Raw genomic sequence first — 19,788 nt, 5'->3', positions numbered from 1 at the left:
CTTATTAACCTGTTCAGGTAGAACATGCACTCTTGTTAACCTGTTCAAGTAGAACATTCACTCTTGTTAACATGTTCAGGTAGAACATTCACTCATGTTAACCTGTTCAGGTAGAACATTCACTCTTGTTAACCTGTTCAGGTAGAACATTCACTCTTGTTAACCTGTTCAGGTAGAACATGCACTCTTGTTAACCTGTTCAAGTAGAACATTCACTCTTGTTAACATGTTCAGGTAGAACATTCACTCTTGTTAACCTGTTCAGGTAGAACATTCACTCTTATTAACCTGTTCAGGTAGAACATTCACTCTTGTTAACCTGTTCAGGTAGAACATTCACTCTTGTTAACCTGTTCAGGTAGAACATGCACTCTTGTTAACCTGTTCAAGTAGAACATTCACCCTTGTTAACATGTTCAGGTAGAACATTCACTCATGTTAACCTGTTCAGGTAGAACATTTCACTCTTGTTAACCTGTTCAGGTATAACATTCACTCTTGTTAACCTGTTCAGGTATAACATTCACTCTTGTTCACCTGTTCAGGTAGAACATTCACTCTTGTTCACCTGTTCAGGTAGAACATTCACTCTTGTTAACCTGTTCAGGTAGAACATTCACTCTTGTTAACCTGTTCAGGTAGAACATTCACTCTTGTTCACCTGTTCAGGTAGAACATTCAACACTGTTCACCTGTTCAAGTAGAACATTCACTCCTGTTAACTTGTTCAGGTAGAACATTCACTCATGTTAACCTGTTCAGGTAGAACATGCACTCTTGTTAACCTGTTCAGGTATAACATTCACTCTTGTTCACCTGTTCAGGTAGAACATTCACTCTTGTTAACCTGTTCAGGTAGAACATTCATTCTTGTTAACCTGTTCAGGTAGAACATTCACTCTTGTTAACCTGTTCAGGTAGAACATTCACTCTTGTTAACATGTTCAGGTAGAACATTCACTCATGTTAACCTGTTCAGGTAGAACATTCACTCTTGTTCACCTGTTCAGGTAGAACATTCACTCTTGTTCACCTGTTCAGGTATAACATTCACTCTTGTTCACCTGTTCAAGTAGAACATTCACTCCTGTTAACTTGTTCAGGTAGAACATTCACTCATGTTAACCTGTTCAGGTAGAACATTCACTCTTGTTAACCTGTTCAGGTATAACATTCACTCTTGTTCACCTGTTCAGGTAGAACATTCACTCTTGTTAACCTGTTCAGGTAGAACATTCACTCTTGTTAACCTGTTCAGGTAGAACATTCACTCTTGTTAACCTGTTCAGGTAGAACATTCACTCTTGTTCACCTGTTCAGGTATAACATTCACTCTTGTTCACCTGTTCAAGTAGAACATTCACTTCTGTTAACTTGTTCAGGTAGAACATTCACTCATGTTAACCTGTTCAGGTAGAACATGCACTCTTGTTAACCTGTTCAAGTAGAACATTCACTCTTGTTAACCTGTTCAGGTAGAACATTCACTCTTGTTAACCTGTTCAGGTAGAACATTCACTCTTGTTAACCTGTTCAGGTAGAACATTCACTCTTGTTAACCTGTTCAGGTAGAACATTCACTCATGTTAACCTGTTCAGGTAGAACATTCACTCATGTTAACCTGTTCAGGTAGAACATTCACTCATGTTAACCTGTTCAGGTAGAACATTCACTCATGTTAACCTGTTCAGGTAGAACATGCACTCATGTTAACCTGTTCAGGTAGAACATTCACTCTTGTTAACCTGTTCAGGTAGAACATTCACTCTTGTTAACCTGTTCAGGTAGAACATTCACTCTTGTTAACCTGTTCAGGTAGAACATTCACTCATGTTAACCTGTTCAGGTAGAACATTCACTCTTGTTAACCTGTTCAGGTAGAACATTCACTCCCGTTAACATGTTCAGGTAGAACATTCACTCATGTTAACATGTTCAGGTAGAACATTCACTCATGTTAACCTGTTCAGGTAGAACATTCACTCATGTTAATCTGTTCAAGTAGAACATTCACTCTTGTTAACCTGTTCAGGTAGAACATTCACTCTTGTTTACCTGTTCAGGTAGAACATTCACTCTTGTTCACCTGTTCAGGTAGAACACTCACTCTTGTTCACCTGTTCAGGTAGAACATTCACTCTTGTTCACCTGTTCAGGTAGAACATTCACTCATGTTAACCTGTTCAGGTAGAACATTCACTCTTGTTCACCTGTTCAGGTAGAACATTCACTCCTGTTAACCTGTTCAGGTAGAACATTCACTCATGTTAACCTGTTCAGGTAGAACATTCACTCCTATTAACCTGTTCAGGTAGAACATTCACTGATGTTAACATGTTCAGGTAGAACATTCACTCATGTTAACATGTTCAGGTAGAACATTCACTCATGTTAACCTGTTCAGGTAGAACATTCACTCATGTTAACCTGTTCAGGTAGAGCATTCACTCTTGTTCACCTGTTCAGGTAGAACATTCACTCCTGTTCACCTGTTCAGGTAGAACATTCACTCCTGTTCACCTGTTCAGGTAAAACATTCACTCCTGTTAACCTGTTCAGGTAGAACATTCACTCATGTTAACATGTTCAGGTAGAACATTCACTCATGTTAACTTGTTCAGGTAGAACATTCACTCATGTTAACCTGTTCAGGTAGAACATTCACTCATGTTAACCTGTTCAGGTAGAACATTCACTCATGTTAACCTGTTCAGGTAGAACATTCACTCATGTTAACATGTTCAGGTAGAGCATTCACTCATGTTAACATGTTCAGGTAGAGCATTCACTCATGTTAACCTGTTCAGGTAGAACATTCACTCATGTTAACCTGTTCAGGTAGAACATTCACTCTTGTTAACCTGTTCAGTTAGAACATTTACTCCTGTTAACCTGTTCAGGTAAAACATGCACTCATGTTAACCTGTTCAGGTAAAACATTCACTCATGTTAACCTGTTCAGGTAAAATATTCACTCATGTTAACCTGTTCAGGTAGAACATTCACTCATGTTAACCTGTTCAGGTAGAACATTCACTCATGTTAACCTGTTCAGGTAGAACATTCACTCATGTTAACCTGTTCAGGTAGAACATTCACTCATGTTAACCTGTTCAGGTAGAACATTCACTCATGTTAACCTGTTCAGGTAGAACATTCACTCATGTTAACCTGTTCAGGTAGAACATTCACTCATGTTAACCTATTCAGGTAGAACATTCACTCATGTTAACCTGTTCAGGTAGAACATTCACTCATGTTAACCTGTTCAGGTAAAACATTCACTCATGTTAACCTGTTCAGGTAAAACATTCACTCATGTTAACCTGTTCAGGTAGAACATTCACTCCTGTTAACCTGTTCAGGTAGAACATTCACTCCTGTTTACCTGTTCAGGTAGAACATTCACTCCTGTTTACCTGTTCAGGTAGAACATGCACTCCTGTTAACCTGTTCAGGTAGAACATTCACTCCTGTTAACCTGTTCAGGTAGAACATTCACTCCTGTTAACCTGTTCAGGTAGAACATTCACTCTTGTTAACCTGTTCAAGTAGAACATTCACTCCTGTTATTAACCTGTTCAAGTAGAACATTCGCTCCTGTTACCTGTTCAGGTAGAACATTGACTCATGTTAACCTGTTCAGGTAGAACATTCACTCCTGTTTACCTGTTCAGGTAGAACATGCACTCCTGTTAACCTGTTCAGGTAGAATATTCACTCCTGTTAACCTGTTCAGGTAGAACATTCACTCCTGTTATTATGTTCAGGTAGAACATTCACTCTTGTTAACCTGTTCAGGTAGAACATTCACTCATGTTAACCTGTTCAGGTAGAACATTCACTCCTGTTTACCTGTTCAGGTAGAACATGCACTCTTGTTAACCTGTTCAGATAGAACATTCACTCTTGTTAACCTGTTCAGGTAGACATTTAATCTTGTTAACCTGTTCAGGTAGAACATTCACTCTTGTTAACATGTTCAGGTAGAACATTCACTCTTGTTAACATGTTCAGGTAGAACATTCACTCTTGTTAACATGTTCAGGTAGAACATTCACTCATGTTAACCTGTTCAGGTAGAACATTCACTCTTGTTAACCTGTTCAGGTAGAACACCCCTTTCAAGAAGAAGACTGAAACTTCATAGCATACCTGTCTGTTGATTTGACCATTATTTGTAGTGCGATATGGATCTCCATTGCTGTAAGTGAGTCTGATAACTCCATCATAGTATTCTAGCTCACTGCTAGGAAGACCAGTAATCCAAGCATTGTCACTATTAAATACAAAAATACACAGATTTTTATGATACAACAATAACTAAGAGCTGCATTTTGGTCAATGCAAAGCTACTTACAAGATTGTGCCTGATTGGCTACCCAACCCAACACTTAACAGTCAGACCAATCAGAGAGCAGAGCTTGTTTGCTTCAAATTTTACCTTGTATCTATGCTTTGACACAACTGCAATTCTTTTGTAATTTTTACATGTGTCAAAATGTTTATTGTGATAAAACCTGAAAGTTTATGCCATATATATGCAAACAGCAACTAGACAACTTGCTACACATATTCAACAACACCTAGACAGCTGACTCCACATATGCAAACAGCACCTAGACAGCTGACTCCACATATGCAAACAGCACCTAGACAGCTGACTCCACATATGCAAACAGCACCTAGACAGCTGACTCCACATATGCAAACAGCACCTAGACAGCTGACTCCACATATGCAAACAGCACCTAGACAGCTGACTCCACATATGCAAACAGCACCTAGACAGCTGGCTACATGTGTGCAAACAGCACCTAAACAGCTGACTCAACATACACAAACAGCACCTAGACAGCTGACTTCACATATGCAAACAGCACCTAGACAGCTGACTCCACATATGCAAACAGCACCTAGACAGCTGACTCCACATATGCAAACAGCACCTAGAGCTGACTCCACATATACAACAACACCTAGACAGCTGACTCCATATATACAACATCTAGACAGCTGGCTCCACATATGTAAACAGCACCTAGACAGCTGGAAAATTAAACTTTGAGCAAGAACTAGTTTTCCAGCTATTTGCATGCTATCATTATAGATATGAAGTCCAGTCTGAGCATAACATGAGTTCCAATCTGAGTATGCTGGGTATGCACATGGCCATGGATCTTTTGATCAATGCTTATAGGATCTCATTTGAATATTGTGATGATTAGTTAGCATATTTTTTTTTAATTGTTAATTTCAAAAAAACATTAAACATTTAAAACATGCAAAATTATACAAATACATATAAATGCAACAAAATGATTGAGAAAATCACATTTTAGAATGTATAATTATAACAAAACTGAACAACTGATGATTTATTGCACTCACCCTGTAGTCTGTTTCTGACATGCACCAGCTGTTCCGTCGCAGTTCGTAGCCCCCGTACCTGTCACTTCTTTACATACATTGATATAATAGTCATACATACTATATGTCACCTTGTAATTGTCTTCTTTCTTCAGATTACTCAGATCAAAAGAAAAACCTGGAAAAATAAGTCAATGATTTAATGCTAATGTAGTTAAGGAAAGGAGTTTATAAATGCTTGCTCATTCTATAACACAATTAAAAAACTTTTCAATTTAAGGTAGCTGACTGGACTTATTGAATTGTACCTATGATTTATTTTATGCATTTCACACAAAATGAGCTAAACAACATTTACCATTGGTTCCTAGAGTAATCAGACATGCTAAAAACTGCTACCGTGTGAAGTAAATTCTATATTTTTTTTATATTTAATCAATTAATTAATATACAACCATATATGTACCTCATAACTGCTCATGCTTCAAATAGACATACTTCATTTTCTGACAGGTTTTTTTCAAAAATATCGCTAATGTGTTTTAGCTATTTTGAATTTTTTTTTCATCAAAGATTTATAAGATGAGGACATGTAACAATATGATATTCAATGAAGTTTCCAATTTGAAGTCAGTCATGAATTGCAAGATGATCACAAAATTGGCAGAAAAACATTTCTGAAAATACAAGAACTGGTAAGAGTTCATCTTAAGTGCCATCAGTCAGTTCTATAGCGCCATCAGTCAGTTCATGTGACGGGTTATCTTCTAGCGTACGCAATTTGTTCGCTGGTGTCCCTGGTTTCTAGCATTCTGATAAGCTATCAAATGTTTAACTACAAAATCCACCCACCTTACGCAAACAAAATTCAAACGTTTCTACATGACAGTATGCAAGTATCTGAAGTAAAGGTGCAACTCAGAACTTTTGGTTTTCATTGCATATCCCCATGCATGGATATCCAAGCTACATATTCATATTTCATAAATCTTTGGTTGTATAGGCGAACAATTTTTGAGTCCCTCAAACAGTGAATAAATAACAATCACAATAAAGTACCTGCTTCATCGTCAACTACTTTGCAATGATCCCCTTTTCGTTTGCCTAGTGGGCAAGCTGCCGCAGTGTGCCACTCAAATTCATACAGACATTTATTTTTACGAATCAACGTCGGACCACTTTCCAAATCACCTGTAAATTAAAATTAATAATACATTTATAAAATAGATAATACAAATCATAAAGAAATCAACAATAATTATATTGTATACTGCAATATGTACAAATATGAGATGGAAGTCAAGGCAGAATAAACAAGCCATGCAGTCAGCAATCTTTGATCTGATTGGAAAACAACTTGTCATGGACATGTAATCTTAAATGTACAATGAATGTACCAAATTTGAACAAAAACTGACAAAGCATGCATAAGATACCACATTTTCAAAAAACAAAATGGCTGCCAGTCGTCCATCTTTGATACGATCGGGAAACAAACCGTCATAGACATGTATCCTAATATGTATATTGTATGTACCAAATTTGAACAAAAACTGACAAAGCATGCATAAGATATCACATTTTCATAAAACAAAATGGCTGCCAGTCGGCCATCTTTGATTGGATAGGTAAACCACTGTATGTGCATATGTCCCAGATAAAGTACTGGGCACATGCAAAGAATGAACAGATCTGGTTAAGAGGGTTATGAAATATTATTCCAGACTGAAGGATGGACAGAGACTGAATTATAAGTCATGATTTTGAACTTCGTTTGAACGGGAAATAATATCTAATATAATTTGGTATGTTTTTTTTGCTGAATCATCGCTTAAAATCAACAAATAAGCACATTTACAGTGACAAAAAATGTGCACAAGTGTCGACAATGAGCAAACATAATCATTATGCACACATATATGGCATATAGTTACCCATAATGCACAGTTACTCATTGTGCACACGAGTATACCCACGATGCCATCACCCATGATGCATAGTTACCCATGATGCACAGTTACTAATGATGCACAGTTACTAATGATGCACACTCACCTGGGGAGCAGACAAAAGTGATAGTTGTTTCCATGTGAATACTGGAATCAGTATCAACACAGGGAGATCCTTCAGAGTAAGTCAGTTTCAGATTGCCGCCTTCTATTATCAATGAGCTGCTGTACTTGCCAAGACTTTGCGCTCCAGTGTCTGTGCCTGAGAAAAGACAAAAACAAATTTGCTATCACAAAATAAGTCACATCAACAAAACCAAGTATATTGTAACAGTGGTAAAAGTGTCACTGTTCGTGCTGGAAATTACATGTGATCTTAAAGGCAAAAGAAACCATATTATAAAAGACAATGTAACTGTTAAAGATAGATGGCTGTGACTAACACACTTTTGTTTTTCCTATAATTTTAAGCTGTTATTTTATGTGAGAGACTATTTCAAATCTGAAGAAAAAATTGTGATTAACAGTTATCTTATGCGGCGTATAATATGCATGTAAAACACAGTTTGCCTCTTATTTGAGGTGTACCGACTATAGCACTTAAAGGACGACAGTCGTCGTGTCGCGTCCTGTTCGATATGGGACTCATAGCAACGTATACAATGTGTGTAAAATACATTGTTTATTTAAATGGAATTCGACCACCCCGCTTTAAAGTTAAAGTTTACTACAAACATGTATTTACCGATTTTACAGCCTGCAGATCCCGGTGGACAGTTCGTAGTTAATGGATCAGACGACAAGATATCACCGCAGACGTTTAAAAAATACCTCTCATCAGACTCATCATGTTGAAGGGCTTCCCAGTTACTCCCCTCAGTTTTTACAAGCGTTGAGAGATCAAATTGCTGTTTCCCATCACTGCTGGTCACATGACAGTTGCTGTCACGAGCATGGTCACGGCAGGCATGTTTCGTTTCCCACTCGAAAAAATAGGAGCATTCCTCCTCAGTAACGAACTTGGGTTCACCAATGCCTAGATTATATTTGTGAAAGATAACACAACATTGACTTTGAAGCGGGAGGGTCGTCACCTGCGCACATGCGGGAATTCAGTCCCAAGCGACGATAACAACACACACTAAAAACGCAAATGCTCATGGGTAGACTTTTGTTTATAAACAATGACACGCTATGGCCATCTAATGCATGCACGCGCAGATGACGACTCCCTCGCTTTAACATTCCATGTGTCAGAGTTGCATTCACGTTTCACAAATCTATAAGGTACCACCCAGTGACCAATATATACGATACACTATAACACGTTGAGATTGTGGATGGATATGATAATCACTGAGTTAGGGGGCTTTAAAGATCAGTTACATTGTATAAATGTTTGTCTATGGGTTAAGACCCTCCAGTACTCTGAAAATGAAATGTGTAATTATAATAGCTCTAGGAAAGATAAACATTTTATATTTTGTAATTTTGGCTTGTTCTGTGAGTGATTTTTCCCAGGTGTGCAAAGGATGAATGCAACTATCGTACACACATTTTATTACAATACGGTTTACATACCGAATTTAATTTTTTCAATGCAATGCAGAAGTGAATTACCGCGATGTTGAAATGCGATCTGTTAACACTGATTTCGACAAAAAAAGCGGTAATTTTTTCCCTAAAAGCTGTTGATTTGCACCCCACTGAGAGTGGGGAAGTATTTAAACAAGTCATGTCAAGGAATAGTTTGCTCGTTCACGCCCCATTCATGATAGACTCAATGGACATGATTATTCGGAAAAGAAAACGATATTCAATGACCTGGTTTAACGACTTGACGATCACATTTTAGCCGTTTGGAAAACTACTACTCAAAAGAAATATGGATTATTTCAGTATTGCAACATCACGGTTCATCGGTACGTTTGCCCGCCATGCACTCTGAAATTAATGTGAGTTTTCTTGTAAAAGCTGGAACCAAATTACCGTACCAATCATAATTCTTATGCAATGAAATACACTTTTTACATGCATATTTTAATAAATGTCGTTGATGCCCGGTAAAAACACCCTGGGCCTATACTCGGTGATGCCCTCAACTCGTTAAATATCTAAAAACAGAGGGGTGGGCTTATACTCGGGGAGGGGCTTATACTCTGGGAATTACGGTAAATCTGAAACACAGACACAAATCTAAAGATTTCACAGTAAAGATGCTTTGAAGCTAGTTATTTGTGAAAAGCTGTCAGAATTGTTTTTTTCTTGTGTACAACTTTATCGGGCAGTACAAATCAACAAGCTATAATGGGACGTAGCATACCTGAAGCGGCATTGCATTTGAATGAGATGAACGAACTCCTTTCTAAACCATTATGACTACACTGATCACCATGTCGGTAAATCAAAGTCAATTCACCATCTGAGAACCTGTGAAGTAAGTCAATATTTAGCGAGATTATAAAATCATTTTAAAAATGCGACACCAATGTATAATCTAGTACCTGTGTGTAATCCTTCCACTAAACCAGGCGATGTAATAGTGAGAAAGCGGCATTGACATGAATATAAACAAAATGGCCAACAGTTGGCCATTTTTGTCCCAATATAGAAAAACATTTGCTATGCACCTGTAACCTGATAAGCATAATGTCAATGCAAAGTTTGGGTAAAATTGAGCCGATCATATCTGAGAAACAGTTCCAGACATGTTTAATTAGCGGAATTTAGCATTAATTTGAGGAACGAAATGGCCACCAGATGGCCATATTTTATCAAATAGTAATAACAAATTGACATGCATATATAACTCTTCATACATAGAATTTTTTTAAAGTTTGAATGAGACTGATCGAAGCAGGTTCAAAAAATGGCACAGGACAGACACAGGGACTGGCGCAGTGAATACAGACACATTACTGTAATCGTCATATTGTTCTGATCACAAAATTGGTAACAATACCAGCTATTAAAGTTGCAGGTTTGAAATATTTTAGAGCAGTACTATTGCTCATAAATGCGCGAGAAATTTCCTAATTGGTAAGCAATTCAAGAAATCATCGTGTGTGCCTGCGTACATCAATAAAATCGCATGTAAAGAAAATATTGACTGATTGTTGCTTGTATTACAAAGCAGATACAATTGAAGGGCCTGTATACATCTAAATAAGTTTCTCAGTTTCATTGAGCATAATTTTGTAAAAAAAATCAAGGCTGAAATTATTTTATCAAACCATAAAAGGAACACCGTCATTTCCATGACGACTACAGAATACTGACTTTGAATATCCCATTCCTGTCAAATAGTGGCAACTAGTGTACCCCCTCCAATACGACTGAACCAACCTCAATATCCTGTCTTTGTTTGAACCTGCAACAGTACACCAATTACTGTCTTCAGACGTCTGCCAGACTGCAGGATCTCTTGCATGGTCCCCATCACACTCTATATCAGTATTTTTACAGACATCAAGATAGTACCTGTACATTTTATCATCCCACCCCTTACCTTCAGCAATATATTTATCCTCAGATTCTGTAATAGAACATAATTGCAATATAGATGAGAACATTCTTCATTTTTGTTGTTTGATTGTGATTAATTTTTCAAAGATAAGATTATAAGATTATAATTTGTTGGTTTTGTAAACATTCCTAGTACATGTGTGCACGAATTAGTTTGGTTATGTCCAATGTCAGTTGTGCACAATGACATGTAAAGTTGTGTTTTTCAGTTTACATAGAATAAATACTAAAAAAAAGATCAACATTGCATACTGCACACTGATTTGATTGGTGCATTCAAATTAAAAAAAAAGAATCAGAGATTGTACTGTTAGCATTCATAAAAACAAAACTTGTTATAGATAAAATCATTTTCTCAATTTCTGACAATAGTGGATATGATGTCATACTTTATCCATAATCCTTTCCTGAAGAGTCAAAATGGCGGACTAAAATCTGTAAATTGCACGTTTTTACATTTTTACATTTGCCGAGCTCTTTCATCTGGGAGTATTATGTTGTTAGACTTGATTTTTTCTTCAAGTCAGAAATTTGGAGGGAAAAATTTTGTCGCCTAAAGGGTTTAGGTGAAGATGCGGGTTCGTGAGAAAAAAAATCACTCAAATAGGTAATGAAAGGTGCTGCAAATATAAATGGTTTAATTTTGGAAGTGATTTTTTTTTTATAGCTCAATGACAACTTGAGATTTCCTTACTACATCAAAGGTGATTATCATGTGTATAGCACACTATCAAAACTCAAAATATGTTTGCGGTTTTTGAACCTGATAAGCATAATGATGATGATGTTTTGATGCCACAATAATACCATTACCTTTGTCTTATTTTAACTTTTGATTTGTCTGCATCACGCAGGATGTTGCAATGAACAGGAAATGATCCATTACCATGATCAGTGCAAAAATGCATTTTTGTTTTTAAAAATAAGTTATATTTCAGTGGCCTTATGAGTGAAATTTAATTTTTGGATCCTGTGAACTTCTATAATTAGAGCTGTATTTTACCAGCAATACATATATCCCATAGGATATTGTAAAATACTTTATTTTAGCTGGAATTAATTTTCGCTGAAAATACTTTCCAAGTGGAGTTTATGGAAGTATGCAAGTATGGAATTTATTTTCACTGATTTTTAGCGAGTTGAGTGTTAAAATATAGGAAAAAAGGTATATTCGCTGGATTTTATTTTCACTGAATCATTTCTTCAGCGAAAATAGCGAAAATAAAGTATTTTACAGTACTTCTTGTAAATCTTACCTGAAGGTTTTTGAAGAAGCGAAAGGTCAATATCAATGCCATGAGTGTCTTGTGTCAGTTGACATGTGGATGAGACACTGTATTCCTCTTCACAGGCGTACTCTGTGAACCATTCAATTTCATATTGACAGTTAATACTCGACAGCATCATGGGATCTTTTCCCTAAAGAAAAAAGTGAATAACGATTTTAGACAATCCATTGCCACTGCAATTCACTCACTTACCTGTTCACAAAACGATAAGTATTAAGTTCATTCAAGTTCCATTCACACGACCGGCTATCATCCAATCGGATTGGCATACTAGATTACACCAATCAGTGCTAGCTCACAAACTAATGGGACAACATTGTTGTGTGTTTTATATGGATAACAGGGGCACACATATTAATTAACGTTAAAGTCATAACATCTACAACAGCAGAGGACAAATTGCTGTTCTTGTATCTTCACATGACAACAGGTGGTTCTTATCAACCAATCACTGTCCATATATATTTTCAAAATATAATACATTCTTACAAAGTTACAAAGAAATCAAACTTACCCCTCCTCTTATGCCCTCGTCCTTGGGGCAAACAAAACGCATAATTACTTTTGGTTTCACTCCGTTACATTCAGCCAAAGCGGGGGTCACAGTAGCTTCATAGTGTAGCTTCAAGGTGTTATCGTCTATAATTTCAAGCCTGCCCATTGATGGCACACCCATGTCATATGCGGTATCGCCTTTGATAAGGCACGCTGCTGCCGATTCATGGCAATTTTGGGTAGCACCACCTATGTGAGTGATAACACACAATAATGGAAAACAGTGATACTGTAATTACAACACAAGTACCGATACTCTTTTCAGAAAGACGTACAAGAATTTGTAACTGGCATGACACGTTACGAAAACCCCATCTGAAGTCACACAGACTTTGAGATGATCACAACACAAATTACCCCGGTAATTAGTAGTCAAATTAATTAATATTGTCCAAATGGTTGTAGTTTTAAAAGCTGATCAAATATTAATTTTATCAGATTTCAGGGTTATTGATGATGACCAAAATTGTTACTTAAAAATACTTCAGGTTAATATCACCGGGAAATGATTGCTTTGTTTCATAACTTCAAATATTTAATCTTTTCAGTTCCTTCCTTTCATCACAAATCAAACAAAATGAGCCTGTTTATAGTCTGCACTTTCCGTCAGAAAATTGGAACAAAATATATAGACAAATTTTTTAGAGTAAAAACTGATAATTGACTCAAATGTTGTCTCTTGGCTGCAAATTAGATTAGGGTTCATTTCCAGAAATATTGAAGAATATAAGAAAAAAAGTGCAGAAAAATGTGGGTGAGAAAGTCTGGTGATAAAAGATTAAGATTAATTTCATTATTTGTCAAAACTAAAGACATCTGTCATCACTACAATCGGGAAATTTTTTTAACATTTTACAAACCATGCTAAGATTTTAGAGTTTACATCAAAGATGTTTGAACAGAAGAACAAACAGAACTCAATTCATAACCCCCCCCCCCCTCCCCCCCCCCCTCCCTCTTGAATTGTGTCCAGTTAGAGGGATGCTAAGCACATCTGGTAATAAACTATGACAGACAGTATTTACAATCACAGCTGCAGGATATTGACAACAGCTGTTCCATGATCGGCAGAGATTAAATCAAAGCGCAATATTTGTATCATGTATGACTACATCATCCACAGCTACCCTGTAGTGATTCGGCTTTTATGATGAAACAGTTAAGCAGCCATGACGTGTACATGTGTATGTTACAGAAATATATGCATGTTTCATCACTCGTTACTGGTAAACATGTGTCAATGATACAAGGCAAGACAGATAAAATATGCACAAGCAATCCAAAACACCAGTGTCAATATACATATATCTACAAGCAATCAAAGACACAAGTGTCAATATACATATATCTACAAGCAATCAAAGACACCAGTGTCAATATACATATATCTACAAGCAATCAAAGACACAAGTGTCAATATACATAGATCGACAAGCAATCAAAGACACCAGTGTCAATATACATATATCTACAAGCAATCAAAGACACCAGTGTCAATATACATATATCTACAAGCAATCCAAAACACCAGTGGCAATATACATATATCTATAAGCAATCAAAGACACAAGTGTCAATATACATATATCTACAAGCAATCAAAGACACAAGTGTCAATATACATATATCTACAAGCAATCAAAGACACAAGTGTCAATATACATATATCTACAAGCAATCAAAGACACCAGTGTCAATATACATATATCTACAAGCAATCAAAGACACAAGTGTCAATATACATATATCTACAAGCAATCAAAGACACAAGTGTCAATATACATATATCTACAAGCAATCAAAGACACAAGTGTCAATATACATATATCTACAAGCAATCAAAGACACAAGTGTCAATATACATATATCTACAAGCAATTAAATGTTGAACAGAGAATTAATATTTATCACGAATATACAATTTTATTTTAAATTCAAGCATCCCATCAAATATAGAAAGTCTGACTTTTGATATGCATGTTCTTCATACTTTCCAATGGTCAAGCAAAGATTTTTTTAAACAAGGGAACAGGGGCGCAGCGCCCTCATGTCATGGCGCACCCTCACCCTGGGGAGCACATGTTCTGGCAACCATAAACGTGATTGACCAGGGTATCACATGTGTTGAAGACTGTGACCTGTCTGACAGTAATTTTGGCCCCAAGGAAGCCATAGAATGCTCCATTTTAACTTAGAATTATCAAAAACTCCACACCCTGGTAGGGAGAATCCTATCTCCCCCACTTAGTGGCGCCGCTGAATTGCAGTGCTCCCTCTTGCAGTTTTTTTCTAGAAAAATCCCTGTCAAGGTCATAACAAACACTGGTGACATGTTTCTTGAAATATTTCGGTATTGTAAGAGAGATGGATCAGAAGGTAGCAGTTTTCCTTATCAGTTTATTTCAGTGTCCACTATAATAAATCAACTTAATTTGCTTTGTTTGGTGAAAATACAGTATAAAAAACTGTATCGTAAAATCTACATTTGAAGCTGCATCTCTGATATTCTTTTTGAACAATTGAGAACCAAAAATTCATCATTTCCCATATGTTTAGAGCCACTAATAGAAGCTGTATTCCTGTTACATTGTACTATTTTAATAGAAGCCTTGACTTCTAATACAGATTTTAAAATAATACACAGTGCAACATCAAATTGTTTTTCCAGTTTGCAGTAAACTTAGATAATTCATTTTTAACATTTTTTTAATACCTACAGCTGTTTTAATCTAAAAAACAAAAAAATACTGCACACTACTCACCAGTTTGTGGATTAATATCTCGACATACATTAATAAAAAAACTCTCTTCGCCCTCTGTGTCTATGAGATAACCACCTGTCGTCTTGATAAGGGGATTCAAGTCACGTTTTTTGTTATTTGCGTCGTATACATAGCAGGGTACCTCAGACTTGGCTTCAGTAGATAAGCTTTTGCAGACAGCTGAGGTATACCAGTCAAAAAAATATGTGCATCCAAATTTTCCAACAAACTCTGGTGAACCCTGTGAAATAATTATACAAATTACAGTCACTCAAGATCACTCCTTTACAAACTCAAGGAATACCACAAGTTTGTAATTTACATTCACAAATATCATTGTGTGATTTAGTGCTTGGATTAGTAAGATATATCATAAATAAAGTTAATTCCATGAAACGTGAATTCTGTGATCCAAAAATTAGAGAAATAAAAATATCTTTTGTCCTACTATACATAAAACTGAGGACAAATAAAATTTTATTGGCCAGCTTCTTTAAGATCTCTGTCAGTTACACAATCTGGGAAAGATGAAAAAATTTTCCACAGATACACGGGGTTACAAGAGATAATGCTTCACAGCAAATCATTACAATAAAGCTAATTTGAATGTACACTCAGTGTGTATTTTGGAAACGGCTCCTGCGACACATTTTCGCAATTTTGTTGTAGCAACCATGTTTGCAAGGGATTAGCTAATTATCCTTGATTGGGGTACTGTTAAATACCTCACTTTAGGAGGAATTACTATTTACTGAAATGACATTTTGGGTGTTTTGTATGGAATTTATTTTCACTGATTTTTGATGAGTTGAAAGTAAAGTATAGGAAATATGTTATTTATTTTCACTGAATCATTTCTCCAGCGAAAACAATAAAAATAGATTTCAAGTGAATAAGTATTTCACAGTAATAGATGTATTTCAGTAAAGTCAATGACTCAATCAATTCAAAATGATGTCTCGTACACTTCGTACACCATTCACACGTAAGTACTTAATAATTCAATCAATCAATGAATGCAGAGCCAGGGTAGAGGTGTCAGAGTACTGAAAATAGTGGATTTTCTTAATAATTACCTGGTATTATTTTTAAAGTCATTATCATAAATAATTTCAACCTGTCAACCGACAGTTCCGGATATGTCACTGTTGTCTCTCCTGACTTTTTTGTATGTGCAAATTGCAAGTGCTAGTGTGCATTTTGCCAAAGAAGTCATATTCATGTTTGGGAATACATGACAGGGTTGTGCGGCCAATTCCCTATCAAATGGCAATTTAATGCGTTATCCTGGCATCAACCAGGCTCGGTCGAACACAAGCACCTGCGGACCTTCACCAAGGTTCCCCCAAAGTCACATTCGTTAGTGAATCAATCTCGGCCAGTGGAATTAGCCTTCCCATTGAGTCTGTGGCACACTCACCCAGGGTAGGGGTCGACCCTTTTGATGTTCAGTCTATGTCTGATGCGACAACCACTATGCTACCAGTGACCGGTGCACATTCATGTTCAATATCAGAGCCAAGTTATGTATCCAATGTGTATATGATACATTGTCTGTTTACATGAACTACATGTGTATGAAAGGCCTTTGAGTCAAAGCATATGTACAACACAGAAGCTGCTGCTCTCTGATTGTTAAGTGTTAGGGCTGGGTAGCCGATCTGTAGATATCATTGCAGTAACTTCATTCAAACTTTCAAACTCACCAAAGTTTTTCCACATCTGAAATTTATTGTTGTTTGTAAATACTCTATTTCATCTTCCGGTTCATCTTCAGGACCTGTATATATCCCACCTGTGACAACCTTTATAGGGCATACAATCCCTTTATAGTCAACTCTCAGCCCACCAGAGCTCTCGATAGAATTTGCTAAAGTCTCAGTGTAATTGCCAATGTTCGTGAACACATTGTCCTTTTCTTCACATACGATGCTGTCTTGGCAACCTGCAGTGCTTTCTGTGGTTCCAAATTTCTTGCATATATTTATATGATAAATGGAAACTATATTATTCCAATCAGCGGCTCGCACTTCCCACGTCCTGGAAGGAAACACAATACAGTGGATTTAGTGCATTGTGGGAAAAAGCAACAGCGTGTATCATACATGTAAAAGTATATACTTAAAGTAAGTGTCTCCCGAACCCAAAACAAACATGACACAAATATTTGAAGAAAATTCACTCTCAGGGCTTGTGAAATAACGACAATATATTTCTTCTGTCAATTGGATTTCTGAATTTTAATTTCACCAAGAATGAAACTTTTTTACAGCCACAGTATTAAAGCCACGTCGTTTTCTATCTAAGATGTGGGAGTTTACATTACCCAATGAGAAATCACGATAGTTAATAAATTGATGCAGCAAAGAAAATCAACACAACCATGTTTATGTTTTTTACATGACAACGTGACTTTATATTTCATCAGCAAAAAAATCAGTAAATCTGCATGTGTCGATGGTGTGTCTGATTAGAGGGCACACTGGTGGTTTTTTAGTGGATGCCCTGATGCCCAAATTTACATTTTTACAAATGCCTTTCAATCAAACACTGATAAAGCATTCAATTCACTGCAACAAAACTGGTATACCATAAAACACGTCTACTATAAACACGTCTGCACTTTCACCAATTTAAAGTACAACTAAACAATTTTCAGCAAAATTTCACAAGTTAATGTTCCACTGAATGAATGCTTCATACAAGCCATACTACCACAACAAAGTTGAAAATGTACTGTCAATCGAATCAACAATAATACATGTATTGTACAGTTATACATTTGATAGAGAACAGGTTCTTGGTATAGAACATACTATATTAATAATCTACGGTAATTTAGTAATTATTCGGATTTTCAGTCCTGAAATGACTGTGGTCAGTACCCCCACCCCAGTGCGTCACAGAAAAGAACCGAGAAATATTATTATTATTCATAACACTTATTAATCATTAAATTTATTGTTTTTCGCTCGACTATATATTATACATGTGTATTGTATATATGTCTGGCACAGATGGGGTGACGTCGCACGTTGTTATTATCCTTCCTAGTATATGGCGACACATGGCAAGCTGAACGGCACGATGCAATATATTGACTCTGTGTAAACAGCTATAGTTCCTGATTTGCTCCTGATTTGTTCCTGATACAGCATTTTAAAAAGCAACGTCAGTGTATTCCACGCTGTATATTATTACCCATTTATTATTAATGTTATGTCCAAACAGATACACTCATTGTAGGTGTATCAAACTACATGTATGTTGCCCTGCATTTACACGACAGAAATACGCCCCCCCTCACTCTTATTGATCAGCTGATGCTCGCGTAGTTGTTATTCATCGTTACTTACCACTGATTCAGTGTTTCTAGGTCAAATCCACCGATTTTACATTCAGCATTCACAGCGACGGTGCTATATTGGACAAAGTAGAGTACAAGGCACATGCAGGACAATAGTTTCCGGTAAAAACCACGGACCCCACCAGTCATCATCACAAGCGCGTCCGCCATGTTGTTCATTTACTTTCAAAATCGCGTACGATGCGCAGGTGTTTTGCGCACGATGAGTTTTACTCAGTCACGTGACGATCATGGGTGCAATGGTCATTTACGTACCTGAGAGGAGTCATGTACAGTTCAATGTCCTATAATTACCCATGATTCTGCACGATTGATATTGTTAACTAAATGTGATAATACACCGAACATCAACCTATTCATTATTCAGTAAGAAAACTATTCGGACATTTTCAGGGACTCTCCATTTATATCTTTCCGGAGGGCTGGGGAAAATATCAGCAAATCACTTGACGATGAGTATTTATTTATCAATACAAAATTTAGCATGTAAATAGAAAGTCTATTATACTAAAATGATTGTTTTGTTTTTCTGACTCAGTCCAAATTTAAATTATCATATTTGTTAAAAGAGGAGGAAAACATGCCTTTTTCCATAGGGTAAAATAATTTTAACAAAATATATATTACATTTTGTTAATTTTATTACTTCATTTAAAAATGAAATAAAACACAAGAACGACCCCAGAATACTGTCCTGCTACCTTAATATGATTAACAGTTTTAAAGCGTGGGGGTCGTCGTCTGCGCACGCGTGGGAATTGAGTCCCAAGCGACGATAACAACACACTCTAAAACGCAAAGGCTCATGGGTAGACGCTTGTTTGTAAACAATGACACCCTATGGCCACCTGACGCATGCGCATATGACGACTCCCCCGCTTTAAATAACAAGCGTAATGTTAGAATATTTATTTTATCTTATTGAACAACAATATTCGGTGAAAATGGAATCCGGATGATATCAAGAGAA

General features: G+C 36.5%; 1 protein-coding gene across 1 annotated transcript in view; it reads right to left on the bottom strand.

Annotated features, from left to right (window-relative positions):
• LOC100366918 (cation-independent mannose-6-phosphate receptor-like) overlaps window positions 1-18,985 on the bottom strand; it is a 69,944-nt gene extending 50,959 nt beyond the window's left edge. Inside the window, exons 1-12 of the mRNA XM_085504912.1 lie at window positions 18,808-18,985; window positions 17,158-17,491; window positions 15,452-15,692; window positions 12,649-12,878; window positions 12,102-12,264; window positions 10,666-10,855; window positions 9,644-9,750; window positions 8,066-8,356; window positions 7,427-7,582; window positions 6,431-6,562; window positions 5,393-5,549; window positions 4,157-4,280 (exon numbers count right to left, since the gene is read on the bottom strand). Of these exons, the coding sequence (XP_085361038.1) occupies window positions 4,157-4,280; window positions 5,393-5,549; window positions 6,431-6,562; window positions 7,427-7,582; window positions 8,066-8,356; window positions 9,644-9,750; window positions 10,666-10,855; window positions 12,102-12,264; window positions 12,649-12,878; window positions 15,452-15,692; window positions 17,158-17,491; window positions 18,808-18,977 (2,295 nt within the window). The 5' untranslated portion in view covers window positions 18,978-18,985. The remainder of the gene's footprint in view (window positions 1-4,156; window positions 4,281-5,392; window positions 5,550-6,430; window positions 6,563-7,426; window positions 7,583-8,065; window positions 8,357-9,643; window positions 9,751-10,665; window positions 10,856-12,101; window positions 12,265-12,648; window positions 12,879-15,451; window positions 15,693-17,157; window positions 17,492-18,807) is intronic.
• Window positions 18,986-19,788: the final 803 nt, after the last annotated feature.

This window comes from Saccoglossus kowalevskii, chromosome 11 (genome assembly GCF_978046115.1).
Source record: "Saccoglossus kowalevskii chromosome 11, keSacKowa6.1, whole genome shotgun sequence".
NCBI lineage: Eukaryota > Metazoa > Hemichordata > Enteropneusta > Harrimaniidae > Saccoglossus > Saccoglossus kowalevskii.
The sequence above is the reverse complement of the archived record's forward strand: the minus strand, read 5'-3'. Positions and strand labels throughout refer to the sequence as shown.